Here is a 13,674-nt window from a genome sequence, read left to right on the forward strand (position 1 = left end):
GGAATGTGCATTTGGCAGATTAAAGGCGTGCTGGTGATGCCTTTAGGACAGGTTAGACCGCATTTGGGAAAATATTCCTATGATCGTAGGCATGTGTTGCACGTCGCATAATATTTGTGAAGGAAAGAGCGAAAAGTTTGTTTAGTGGTGAACTACTGAGACAGAACACTTGGCTGCTGATTTTGAGCAGCTAGATACCAAGGCTATTAGAGGGGCACAATGGGGGGCAATTCGAATCAGGGAGACTTTGTGTTTTTAAAATGAGAACGAGTAATGTTTGTTGCTATGCTTGGGTTTGAAATGCATAATGAAGTCCAGTTTTGGTAGGGTAGGAAGCAGTTGTGATTGTTCAGGCCCAGGGTTCAATGTAAGGAAATGATAAAAATGCCTGCTTGTTTGCTGTTGCCATCTGCTATCATAACTTCAACGGAAACAAATAAAGAGTGCTTTTTATTCAAATAACTTTGCTCTTATTGCCAAAAAACCCATCACACCATGCACACACACACAGCTGAGCGTAAGTCCAGCTTTCACTTGAAAAGGTGTCTGCAAATGGAATGTGGAGTGAATGGAAAAGTGAGAAGTTCCAGAAATTGGAAAGGAATGTGCAGGTGGAGTTTGGGAAGGACATGGGAAAGAGTTGTGAATGTGCTGAAGGGGAGGGAGGACACCCATCTGCTCAGTCTGGGGCATCAGGAGGGACTACAGCATGTTGGTTTGCCGTTCCAAAACTTTCATCAGCCTCTCCATTGCATCCCTAGCGCATGCCTCATTTTCTTTTCTTTCCTGCTTCTCACTTTCCCTCCACTGCCTGCATTCTGTCTTGTCTGCATCAGACTACTGCAGCACCTCCCAGAAAATATCTTCCTTGCTCCGTCTTGGTCGCTTTCTTATCCGGCGGAGACACTTGGCTGGAGTGGAGGGGGTGCCTCCTTTCAAGGACATATCTGGTGAAGCACAAGTAACAATAAACAGAAGCATTATTGTTAAGTAAATGTGCAGCATTGAAAGGCTACATTAAAATATACTGCTGGTAACACACTTATCACTTTTCCGTTGACCCTTGACAAGCACAAATGCCAGCGAACACTACAAGCCTGGTGTTCCCAGGGACGGGTGACATTGTGCGTGGAGAAAAGCAATGGGAAATGGGTCGTGGGTCACTTCTCAGGGGACAATACTCTTAAGTTTCTCACCCTTTTCCACAGGCAGGGGACATTGTGGCAGATATCTCTCTCCTGAGGGTTAGCAAGGAAGGAAGGGTGCATCTACGATATGCTTGCGGTTTCCACCCCAGTTCCTATACTGCTCGCCTGTGTGGTGCTTTGGTCCTTGCCCAAGTAATTGCCGAATGGCGTGAGAGAGTGTCTCTCAATGGGGGAAGAAACAAAGCAGCTCTGCCAAGGAACCTCCAGCAGAAGATTGCAGAGTACCTGCAGGAAGGTTTCCCAGAGATCTCTCTGGAGGATTCCAGTGAAATCTCGGTGTGCATCAACACCCTGTTCTGCCATACTGCCTAGCTGCACGGGGAAATGCCCAGCACACACAAACACAGCCAGCCTTCTACAGTTCTCTGCCTTCCACCCACCTCTGCACTTCACAAAGCAAAACCACTTACCAGGGGACTCCTCTCCTGCTCCTGGCTCACCTGATTGTGACTACTGAGACTGGCTGGACACCTCCAGAGTGGAGAACAGCTCCTGACTGGACGCAGCACTGTGCAACCCTGGCATGGGCTCCACATCTTCTAATCCCTCCACCTCTTCATCGATGACTTTCTCCTCTGGGTTAGGTCCAGTTTCCATCGGCTCCAGCCCCACTGAAGTATCCACACAGCTCTTGGTGGTGGAAGTTGAGTCGCCGCCAAGGATATCATCCAACTCCTTATAAAAATGGCAGGTCTGGGGCACAGCTCCGGAATGACCATTTGCCTCCCTTGCCTTCTGGTATGCATGCCTCACCTCATTCACCTTTGCTCTCCATTGCATCTTGTCCCGATCATAGCCCTTTTCCCACAAGCTGCAAGAAATCTTCCCATAGATATTGAACTTCCTACAGCTGGAGCACAGCTGGGACTGCACAGCCTCCTTCCCCAAATACTGAGAAGATCCAGCAGTTCCACAGTGGTCCAAGCGGGAGATCATTTGCTGCATGGAGCCGCCATGGCCACCTGGGAAGATGTGATGTGAACACTCCATGCCGAGCAAACAGGAAGGGAAATTTCAAAATTCCTGGGCCTTTAAAGCAGAGGAGTGGAAAGTATTTACCTGGATGCAGGGCAGCAGAGTTGAAAGTCCTGACCAGAGTGGTTAGGATGGGCATTTTGGGATGCCTTCCAGAGGCCAATTACAGTGATGAAATCAAGCATGGTGTCTACACTGGCACATCGGCGACAAAACTTTTGTGTAAAAAGCCTTACAAGTCTCGTCAATGTGCCTTTATTACTGAAACTCAGGAGTTCCGTCATCAAAAGTGGCTTTGTAGTGTTTACACCGCCACTATTTCTTCACCAAAAGCTGCTTTTTGGCAAAAAAAATGTGGCACTCTAGACAAGACCTAAGGAACAATGAGGGATAACCATTATTCTCTTGTGTTTCCTCCTGGCACCTATTAAGATTTCCCATACCACGATGTGTAGGAATTATTGATGAAGGAAGCACCATAAAATATGGTATTACATTAGTAGAGTCAGTTGTTCATAATTCATTTATCTGAATAATGAAAAGGTCATTATTCAGTGTGTGAAGAGTGACCAATCTGCTTCATCCATTAGAACAGCCTCCAGTTGTGCATGTAGTGTCTCATATTAACATTGTTTCTCCATCCAGGTGTTTATCCTGCGAACATCTCTCTAGACCCTGGGCACATACAGGAAGTCAGGTGAACGTACGGTACATGCAGGAGACACAGTTGAGCCTCAATGTTGTACACCTTCTCTCCTACTCCATGTCAGACTTCAACTCAACTGACTTCATCAACCCCTCCACATTCATCCTGCTGGGCATTCCTGGCCTGGAGGCAGCCCACGTCTGGATCTCCATCCCCTTCTGCACCATGTACATCATAGCCATCTTGGGGAACTTCACCATCCTGTTCATCGTAAAGACAGAGCCAAGCCTCCATGTGCCCATGTACTATTTCCTCTGCATGCTGGCCGTCACTGACCTGGTCCTGACTACGTCCATCCTACCCAAAATGCTGAGCATCTTCTGGTTCAATTCCAGGGAGATCAATTTCATTGCATGCCTGACCCAGCTGTACTTCAGTCTCAGCTTCTCTACGATGGAGTCTGGGATCCTCGTGGCCATGGCTTTTGATCGCTATGTGGCCATCTGTGATCCCCTGAGACATTCCACCACTCTGACAAACCCCATCGTGGCCAAAATTGGCCTGGCTCTGGTGCTGCGTGGTGCCATACTCGTACTGCCCTATCCCTTCCTGGCGAGGAATTGGCCATATTGCAGAACGAACATCATTCCCCACACGTACTGTGAGCATATAGCTGTCGTGAAGCTGGCCTGCGCCGACATCCGTGTCAGTAGTTACTACGGCCTCTCTGTGGCATTCTTCGTAATTGGTCTGGATGTGTTTTTTATCGCCATGTCCTATACCCAGATCCTCAGGGCCATCTTCAGACTCCCAACAAAGGACGCCCGGCTCAAGACTGTTGGGACCTGCGGGTCCCACCTCTGTGTCATCTTAGCCTCTTACATCCCAGCTCTCTTCTCCTTCCTCACTCACCGGTTTGGGCACAATGTGGCACTGCACGTCCACGTTCTCATGGCCAACATGTACCACCTGTTGCCTCCCATGCTAAACCCAATCATCTACGGGGTGAGAACCCAACAGATCCGGGATACGCTGCTCCAGCCCTTTACTCATAAAGGGACCTAAAGTTTTCTCCTGGTGGTCTGGCTCTCAGACCGAGCTCCATGCAGAGCTGGCTGGTGACATGGTGCTGGGCTCTTTTCCCTGAATCACTGACTGGCCAGTCAAAGAGACCCTTTCCTGACCTTACTGTGCTGTGTCAGGATGACAAACTGGGGAATCTCACAGGGTTGCCATCTTTCTAATTGCTGGTAACTGTAAGCCTGAGGTCCCACCTCTCTGCCCTGCCTCTTCCCCCAGGTTCCGCCCCTGCTCTGCCTCTTCCCTTCAAGGCCCCACCCCTCACTCGTTCCTCTCCTCTCCACCCCCTGTCACTCTCTGGTTCATCCCTGTGACACTCTGCACCCCAAAGCACCCCATATTTACCATGGTGATGTAATTATGGTATGTTTTGTACAAAATAGGCCCTGTGAGGTATCATTCTAAAAGTCTTAATCTGCTAAACATTGATATCCCCTTGGGTTGTATGCGCTCTCATTGTATGTGAAACTATGAAATCTTACTATGTGTGAGTTACTAAAGTGTGATATGAGGCTAGAAACACCCAAAACCAGCTTTTCAGGTATGTCAAAGGAGTAGCCAGACAGTGAATTGCTGTCGTCAACACCAATCCAGGGAAGAATCCACTAGAACAGGAACTCTGCATAAGAAAGCCTCCTTGGAGGGAGCACAGAGACAATGGAGAATGTTTGGCCAATGGGGGCACCCCCCACACACACTTCACATACATAGACTTTCCAGCAAGCTGGAAGAAACTATAAAAGATGGGGAGTGACATCATCTCTTGTCTTCACTCCCCCACAACTCAACACCTGCAAGAAGCTCTGAAAGGCAAAGGACTTTGAATGGGGGAGAGGAGTCCAGTCTGCAATGGAGATACAGCCTGTGCTTAAAGAATCTGTAAGCCTCCTTGTATTATTAGTCAGGGTGAGATATTGCTGATTCAAATCCTATTTAATGTGTACAATTCTTAGATTGCAAGTTTGTTTGCTTTCCAACATAACCTTATTTGATCTGTTTGTTATCACTTATAATCACTTAACATCTATCCGTCTGTAGTTAATAAACCCGACTTATGTTTTATCTTAACCAGCGTGTTTTTGAGTGAAGTGTTTGGTAATCTTAGCTCCGTTAGCAAAGGCTGGTGCAGATCTTCCCCCATCAAGGGGGGAGAGGACTATTTAATAAGCTTGTGCTTTGTACATTCCACTGCAGTGGAAGACGGTCTAATTCTGGGTTTATGCTCCAGCAGGTGTGCAAAGCTGGGGAGCTAGGAAATTGGCTGATGCCTCCATTGTTGGTCCATGAGTGGCTTAGGTAAAGCACTCAGGTAACTTAGTGGCGTGTGTGGCACTACCTGCTGTCGTGTTGGATGATAACTGGTCCTGGAGGGGCTGGCTGTGGGTCACCAGCAGAGCAGGGGGAGCGGCCAACCCAGCTGAATGGTTTGGAGGCACAGCGGTTCCAACAGCTACCAGGCTTCACCCTGAGGGTACATCCCATCACAATCTCCACTTTCCATCCAGCCCCCCCAGCTTGGTTCCCTCTACTCCCAGGCTGGGACGAGAGCTGCTGCAGCCTGACAAGGAGCCTTCCTGCGGGTAGGAGGTGGCCCCGGTTAATGACTCAATGTCTCCCTCTGCCCTGCATTAACCGAACATCATTATACATAGAGATATGAATAGAGTTCTTACGTCAGTTTCATGGAAGAGACTGTGCGCTTTAGAGTTGCAAAGAGTTCTTTCAGAATTAATCCGAGGTTGCAGTCCAATGTCCACTATCAGGGTGATCCAGAATGGAACTGGAGACGTTGGTATTGAGCTTCCCCTGATGAAGCTTTAGCAGAATTGAGATGACAGTATCAGGACCCAAGTATTCTTTTATAGACCACTGGAAGGCTATGAAAATAATGAAGCTTAGTTGTTTCAAAGGGAAGTAGAGACAATGAAGTTATTACACCTAAGTTTAATTTAAATGTTAATATTTTCTTTTGATCTTTGAATCAACAGATATACCACCAGACAGGAACCATCTGTTTACATGGTTAACATCTAACAAGTTATAAGTAAACACATACAATTAGCATTACCTCTAATTCTCTAACAATACAGGTTTGCATTTCAAAGCTCTAGTCCACTTCCCATTTATGTTGCTATTTATGAGGAATAGCCCCAGTGACCATTTATATACTTCTCTAATATGTCTTTAAAGGTTGAATTTAGGTCAATTAGCCTGCTAGTTGCACAACCCTTTCTGAGCCTGTGTCACACCTATTAACTCACGTTTGATTGTATGAACCATCTGTATCCTTATGTCTTTGGGCTTTTACTTGCTCTTCGCTCAGGCTCCTTGTGCTCAGAGGTAGGAGGCTAGGGCGGAGGCATCTATCTATACATTGGTTGGTCATTAAAGACTATCAGCCCTAACAAGTTCTCGCCCAGAGAGAAGAAAGGAGTTACTACATTCTAGATAAAACCATTTTTCTCCCGCTTCTCTGCTGTGGGGTGGGCTTGGAAGGAATGGAATCTCCCCAGAAGCAGGAACAGAGAGAGGAGGGGTTGGTCCAGCCCTTTAAAAACACAGAGACTGGATGAGACAGAAGAAGCTGGAGCAGGAGAGAGGCACAACTGCGGCAGAAGGGACGCTTTGGTTGTAGAGCTGTGGCTGCAGTAGAGAGACACACTCCAGATGGAGGAGAAGCCAGGAATTACAGGAGATGGCCCCTGGACAACTTAGGCCTGGTCTATACTACCCGCCTGAATCGGCGGGTAGAAATCGACCTCTCGGGGATCGATTTATCGCGTCCCGTCGGGACGCGACAATCGATCCCCGAATCGGCGCTCTAACTCCACCAGCGGAGGTGGTAGTAAGCGCCGCCGACAAAAAGCGGCAGAAGTCGATTTTGCCGCCGTCCTCACAACGGGGTAAGTCGGCTGTAATACGTCGAATTCAGCTACGCTATTCACGTAGCTGAATTTGCGTATCTTAAATCGACTCCCCGCTGTAGTGTAGATGTACCCTTAGAGGTCTCTGACCAAATCCAAAAGAACTCTCCAGGGCAATGAGGACACTGAAGCAGGGAATGGTGGGCAGGTGTTGTATTGTGTTTTAACTGGATCTGGGTATCTCTTATGCTGTCTAAAGTAGAGGAATTGGTTTAGCAACCCCTTTTGCAAGGCCCAGGTCTGTTTGCTTTAACAATCCTGTGCCCTGAAAGAGAGAAATTGGAAACTGAGTGTGCCCAAGGAGGAGCTCTTGGTAGTGTGCGTTGATGCAGTTGGAGAGTCTGGAGAACCAAGCCAAAACTAGTCCCAGGTCCCTGGTGCTTGCCGTGCACATCTCTGCTCCCAGAGCGAGGTGCTAGAATAGAAAAGAGGTGCACCCCGAGAGTGGGCCTAGAAAACCAGACCTAGAGTAGGGCCTTAACCCTGCTCCAACTCAAAAACACATGGGTCCTGTGTGTGGGACCCAAACACGGCTGCTTGGCAGGTGTCCGGGAACGGGAGCTTGAGTGGGGCTGGGAGTCCCTGTTCTACTGGATTTCGTCCCATCTCTCTCTCTCTCTCCATGCATTTTGGTTCCTTTTCTCTCCTTTCCTTTCTAACTCCCTACACACACACACATGCCTCCCTCTCTCTGCCACTTCTAGTGTGCATCCCACCCTAGCTGCCAGTTACGAAGACTCCACTTCAGTGGCAATTGCAGGTGTAGCACTGTGAACCACTGTACCTGAGCAGTGATCTGCTGGGCAAGAAGCGGTGTGCATTAGTCTGGTTATTAATCCAGATAAGTCCCTGGCCATTACCATTAAGTTGCCTGCAACTGCAAACTGCAACCAGCTCAATATTAACCTGTCTAGAGGGATTGCTGGGCAGACGGTAGCTACATAGACAGGGCTGGAGGCTGCTTGAAAGATGTGGGCGCTCCATTCATACAGTGCAGCCTTGGGGGGATGTCATGGCCGCAGGCTGCTACCAAGCTGCAGATCGATAGAACAATGGGTCCCCCAGCTCCAGTGAATGGAAGCAAAATGTGTGAGACTGAGAAATGCTGAGGAACTCTGGGCTGATGTTTTCAATGTTTGTGTCTCCAGCAGCTTCTCCGTATTGAGATCAGCAGCACAAGATCAGGAGTGAGGATATATTGAACCCACAACCGCTCCCATCAGCACTGTGTCAGTTTTTGGCAGCTTTCTTGCTGGGGACACATTGCTAGAGTGAAAGACCAGCAAATTCTAAAGTGGGCACACCGAGGAATGCCATGATATGGCCAGCGATCACCTGGGTGCCAAAAGCTTTGGTGGCACAACAGACCAGCTGCTGTGTGAATATGCAACCTGACCCCCTTAAACACCTTCCCAAAGATGAATCCGGGCAGTGCTCGGTTTGCAAGATGAATCTGGGCAGTGCTCGGTTTGCAAGGAGGCTATGTTCCTTTGGGATTTGCCATGAAGATGATGATGATGCCTGACGGGACGAACGGCTCCCCAGATACTGTGGCAAAAGGTCTGTTGATCCAGTAATGTGTGTGAGGCTGAGGTCTGACAAACAGAAAGTGCAGGTGACACTCGCTGAACAAGGAAAGTGAGAGGGACATTTTCAGGGGGTCACATATTGCCCGTGTGATGGGTAGCAGGGAAAACACTCTTCCAATTGCCTTTGCTCTGTACCTTAGCTTCCTTTTCTCCTGTGGTACAGACCAGAATGTAGTCTTTTTCAGGACACGGATGTATGTCCTCGATAAAAATACAAAATTAGATCTCAGAGAGCTCTGGTTTGATAGATATTTTGCTGTGACAAGCTGTACCCCAAAACAACACCCTGGCACCCCCATATTCACCTCTTTTATATAGTTGCCACAAATCTTGCACAAACTATGTCATGTGAGATGTGAATGGAAAAGCTACGGTTTGCTGAACATGATTATCCTATTTGTATACATGTCTCATTTTTCTATCTGAAGTTATGAATATTGACTATGTACCTGTATTTCAATTGTGTTTGCTTCTGTGGTAACTCCCACAAGGTAGTTTACATCCAGTCGGGCCAGCACTTTGTGAATGGATATTCATGTTGATAGCCCATCAAAAAGCACAATGGGCCATGGGAGAAGCTTATCCCCACCAGATGGACTTTCCTCTAGACGGTGTAGCCAGAATATGGGTAATGGCCCCTGCTATGACTCACTAAACCACTCAAAGGCATGTGACCAGCTCATGTGGCACCGGATTCCATCTTGTGCCTGTACTTTCCCACTAACTGCGCTGGGGGCTTTGTTTGTGACAATGAAGTTCCCTGCACCTGGCAAAAGTTATAAAAATGGGAGGTGACATCATCACTTGGCCTCACTCCCCCCACAACTCAACACCTCAAAACACGGCTAGAGGGAAAAGATTTTGACTGGGGAGGTGGTCCCAGGCTAGAAAGGAGAAATCCTGGCCTGTGAATGGAAGATTGGTGAACTGTTTGTACCATCAGTGAGATACTGCTTGATTCACACCCTATCTACTTTATAGAACCCAGATTGCGATTTTGCTTTATTTCTTAAGTATTCTACTTTGATCTGTACATTTATTACTTATAATCACTTAAAATCTATCCTTCTGTCATTAATAAATCTGTTTTATATATTTTACCTAATACAGTGGGTTGTTTGAAATACAAAAGGGAAATCTGCTCAAGAAGAGAGGCTGGTGCATTCTCCTCTCCACGTTGAGGGAGGGACGGACTGGGTAATAAACTTAGGCCTGGTCTACACTACGAGTTTAGGTCGACTTTAGCAGCGTTAAACCGAATTAAGCCTGGACACGTCCACACAACGAAGCCCTTTCTTTCGACTTAAAGGGTCCTTTAAACCGGTTTCTTTACACCACCTCCGACGAGGGGATTAGCGATAAAACCGGCCTTTGCGGGTCGGAATTGGGGTAGTGTGGACAGAAATCGACGTTATTGGCCTCCGGGAGCTATCCCACAGTGCTTCATTGTGACCGCTCTGGACAACACTCTCAACTCAGATGCACTGACCAGGTAGACAGGAAAAGACCCGCGAATGTTTGAATTTCATTTCCTGTTTGCTCAGCGTGGAGAGCACAGGTGACCACACAGAGCTCATCAGCACAGGTAACCGTGATGGAGTCCCAGGATCGCAAAAGAGCTCCAGCATGGACCGAACGGGAGGTAGGAGATCTGCTCGCCATATGGGGAGATGAAGCAGTGATTGCTGAACTCCGTAGCAGTAAAAGAAATGGAAAAGTATTAGAAAAGATCTCCAAGGCCATGAAGGACCGAGGCCATAACAGGGACACACAGCAGTGCCGCGTGAAAATTAAGGCGCTACGGCAAGCTTACAACAAAGCCAGAGAAGCAAACGGAAGGTCCGGGGCAGAGCCGCAAACTTGCCGCTACTACGCGGAGCTGCATGCGATCCTAGGGGGTGCAGCCACCACTACCCCAACCGTGTGCTATGACTCTCTCACTGGAGAAACACACAGGGAAGACGGTTCAGGGAACGAGGAAGATGACGATGGAGGTACTGTAGGTAGCTCACAGCAGCAAGGAAGCGGAGAAACCGGTTTCCCCAACAGCCAGGATATGTTTGTGACCCTGGACCTGGAACCAGTAACCCCCGAACTCACCCAAGACCCTCAGGGCACACAGGAGACCTCTGGTGAGTGTAACTTTGTAACTATTTGTAAACATTACAAAAAAAAAGCAAGCGTGTTTAATGATTAATTTGCCCTGGCAATCGCGGCCAGTACATCTACTGGAAAAGTCTGTTAACGTATATGGGGATGGAGCGGAAATCCTCCAGGGACATCTCCAGAAAGCTCTCCTAGTTGAAATGGGGTGATTTTATTAAGGGGACATTCAGAGGCGCCCGTTCCTGCTCTTCTGACCAGAAATGTTCCCCGCTGTTAACCACGCGGTGGGGGGGAGGGGTGAAGTGATCATCCCAGAGAATCGTGTGGGGGGGAGGGTGGTTTACTTGTGTTTGTGCCGCATGTTAACCGGGAAACCGCAGCCCCCTCCTTTTACATTGAAACCCCATTTTAAATGGACAGCCCAATTCATCCTTGATATGGGAAATGCGCTGCTGTTTGCAACCTTTCCCGCATGTTAAGAAGGTTAAAAAAGCCAAAACACTGTGGCCTACCATGCCTGCAAGCCGAAATATGCGACCTTGTAATGAAAGAGTGTACCCATTGTTCTCTAAAATGTGTCTTTTTTAACCACCTCTCCCTTCTCCTCCACCAGCTGCAAATGTTTCTCCTTCGCAGAGGCTCGTGAACATTGGAAAGAGAAAACGTAGGACGAGGGACGATATGTTCACGGAGCTGCAGATGTCCTCCCACGCTGATAGAGCACAGCAGAATGCGTGGAGGCAGTCAATGTCGGAGATGAGAAAAGCCCAATATGAACGAGAGGAGAGGTGGCGGGCTGAATCGCGGGATGAACAGAGCAAGTGGCGGGCTGAAGATGATAGGTGGCGTCAGCTTGCAGACAGACGGCAAGAGGCAATGCTCCGTCTGCTGGAGCATCAAACTGATATGCTCGAGCGTATGGTTGAGTTGCAGGAAAGGCAGCAGGAGCAGAGACCGCCGCTACAGCCCCTGTGTAACCAAAAGCCCTCCTCCCCAAGTTCCATAGCCTCCTCACCAAGACGCCCAAGAACACGGTGGGGGGGCCTCCGTCCACCCAGTCACTCCACCCCAGATGATCGCCCAAGCATCAGAAGGCTGGCCTTCAATAAGAGTTAAAGTTTTAAAATGCAGTGTGTCCTTTTCCATCCCTCCTCCCCCACCCATCCCAGGCTACCTTGGCAATTATCCCCCTACCTCTGTGAGGAACTAATAAAGAATGCATGAATGTGAAAAAACAATGACTTTATGGCCTCTGCAAGCGGGAGGGGAGGGTGGGGTGGGGTGGTTGGTTTACAGGGAAGTAGAGTGAACTGGGTCGGGGGGGGGGTTGGAGGGTTCATCAAGGAGAAACAAACAGAAGTTTCACACAGTAGCCTGGCCAGTCACAAAACTCATTTTCAAAGCTTCTCTGATGCACACCGCGCCCTGCTGTGCTCCTCTAACCGCCCTGGTGTCTGGCTGCGCGTAATCAGCGGCCAGGCGAGTTGCCTCAACCTCCCACCCAGCCATAAATGTCTCCCCCTTACTCTCACAGATATTGTGGAGTGCACAGCAAGCAGCAATAACAATGGGGATATTCTTTTCGCTGAGGTCTGAGCGAGTCAGTAAGCTGCGCCAGCGCGCTTTTAAACGTCCAAATGCACATTCCACCACCATTCGGCACTTCCTCAGCCTGTAGTTGAACAGGTCCTGACTACTGTCCAGGCTACCTGTGTACGGCTTCATGAGCCATGGCATTAAGGGGTAGGCTGGGTCCCCAAGGATCACGATAGGCATTTCAACATCCCCAACGGTCACTTTCTGGTCCGGGAAGAAAGTCCCTTCCTCCAGCTTTCGAAACAGAGCAGAGTTCCTGAAGACACGAGCATCATGTACCTTTCCTGGCCATCCCACGTTGATGTTGGTGAAACGTCCCTTGTGATCCACCAGGGCTTGCAGCAGCATTGAAAAGTACCCCTTGCGGTTTACGTAGTCGGTGGCTTGGTGCTCCGGTGCCAAGATAGGGATATGGGTTCCGTCTATGGCCCCGCCACAGTTTGGGAATCCCATTTCAGCAAAACCATCCACTATTGACTGCACGTTGCCCAGAGTCACTACCCTTGCTATCACCAGGTCTTTCATTGCCCTGGCAAATTGGATCACAGCAGCCCCCACCGTAGATTTGCCCACTCCAAATTGATTCCCGACTGACCGGTAGCTGTCTGGCGTTGCAAGCTTCCACAGGGCTATCGCCACTCGCTTCTCAACTGTGAGGGCTGCTCTCATCTTGGTATCCTGGCGTTTCAGGGCAGGGGAAAGCAAGTCACAAAGTTCCATGAAAGTGCCCTTACGCATGCGAAAGTTTCGCAGCCACTGGGAATCGTCCCATACCTGCAGCACGATGCGGTCCCACCAGTCTGTGCTTGTTTCCCGGGCCCAGAGTCGGCGTTCCACGGCATGAACCTGCCCCAGTGACACCATGATTTCCACATTGCTGGGGCCTGTGCCTTGTGAGAGGTCTATGTCCATGTCAATTTCCTCATCACTCTCGTCGCCGCGCTGCAATCGCCTCCTCGCCTGGTCCGGGTTTCTCCTTGGCATGTCCTGGCTCTGCATATACTCCAGGACAATGCGCGTGGTGTTCATAATTGCTGCGGTGATCTGAGCGGGCTCCATGATCCCAGTGCTAGCTATGGCGCCTGGTCTGAAAAAAGGCGCGAAAGTAGTATCTGATGGACCAGGAGAAGGAGGGAGGGCAGGAGGGAGGGAGGGCCGAGTGACGACATGGCGTACAGGTACAGGAACAGGGAGAAACACAAACAACTGTCACACAGAATGGTCCCCCCAAAGATTAAACTGAAAACCGTGGGCTTAGCAGGCCATTGATTTCACGGAGGAAGGGGAAGCAAATGAATACAGAACAAATCTATTTTTTACATCTTAAGCTGGCAGCCGACGGTGCAGCATGAGTGATAGCCTCTCCAGTATGATGACGATGGGTACCAATCATAATATACCATCATCTGCCAAAAGGCAAGGGGCTGCTGCTGTGTAGCAATGCAGCCCCACGTCTGCCAGCCCCACGTCCGCCAGCACCCAGCATCGCCCTCGGCCTCTTCTGGGTGCTTAGCAGACAATACTGGGCAATTGGCAGGAAATAGTATATT

General features: G+C 49.1%; 1 protein-coding gene across 1 annotated transcript; it reads left to right on the top strand.

The window, feature by feature from the left end:
* The first annotated feature begins 2,946 nt into the window (after positions 1-2,946).
* Positions 2,947-3,894, top strand: LOC117871972 (olfactory receptor 52E2-like). The gene has a single exon (XM_034759882.1). The coding sequence runs from the start codon at positions 2,947-2,949 to the stop codon at positions 3,892-3,894; it is 948 nt and encodes a 315-aa protein (XP_034615773.1).
* The last annotated feature ends 9,780 nt before the right edge of the window (positions 3,895-13,674 follow it).

This window comes from Trachemys scripta, chromosome 1 (assembly GCF_013100865.1).
Source record: "Trachemys scripta elegans isolate TJP31775 chromosome 1, CAS_Tse_1.0, whole genome shotgun sequence".
Taxonomy (NCBI): Eukaryota; Metazoa; Chordata; order Testudines; family Emydidae; genus Trachemys; species Trachemys scripta.

What these genes read in the sequence shown, in the direction of transcription:
- LOC117871972 (XM_034759882.1), top strand. Translation starts at nt 2,947, where the DNA reads ATGTCAGACTTCAACTCAACTGACTTCATCAACCCCTCCACATTCATC.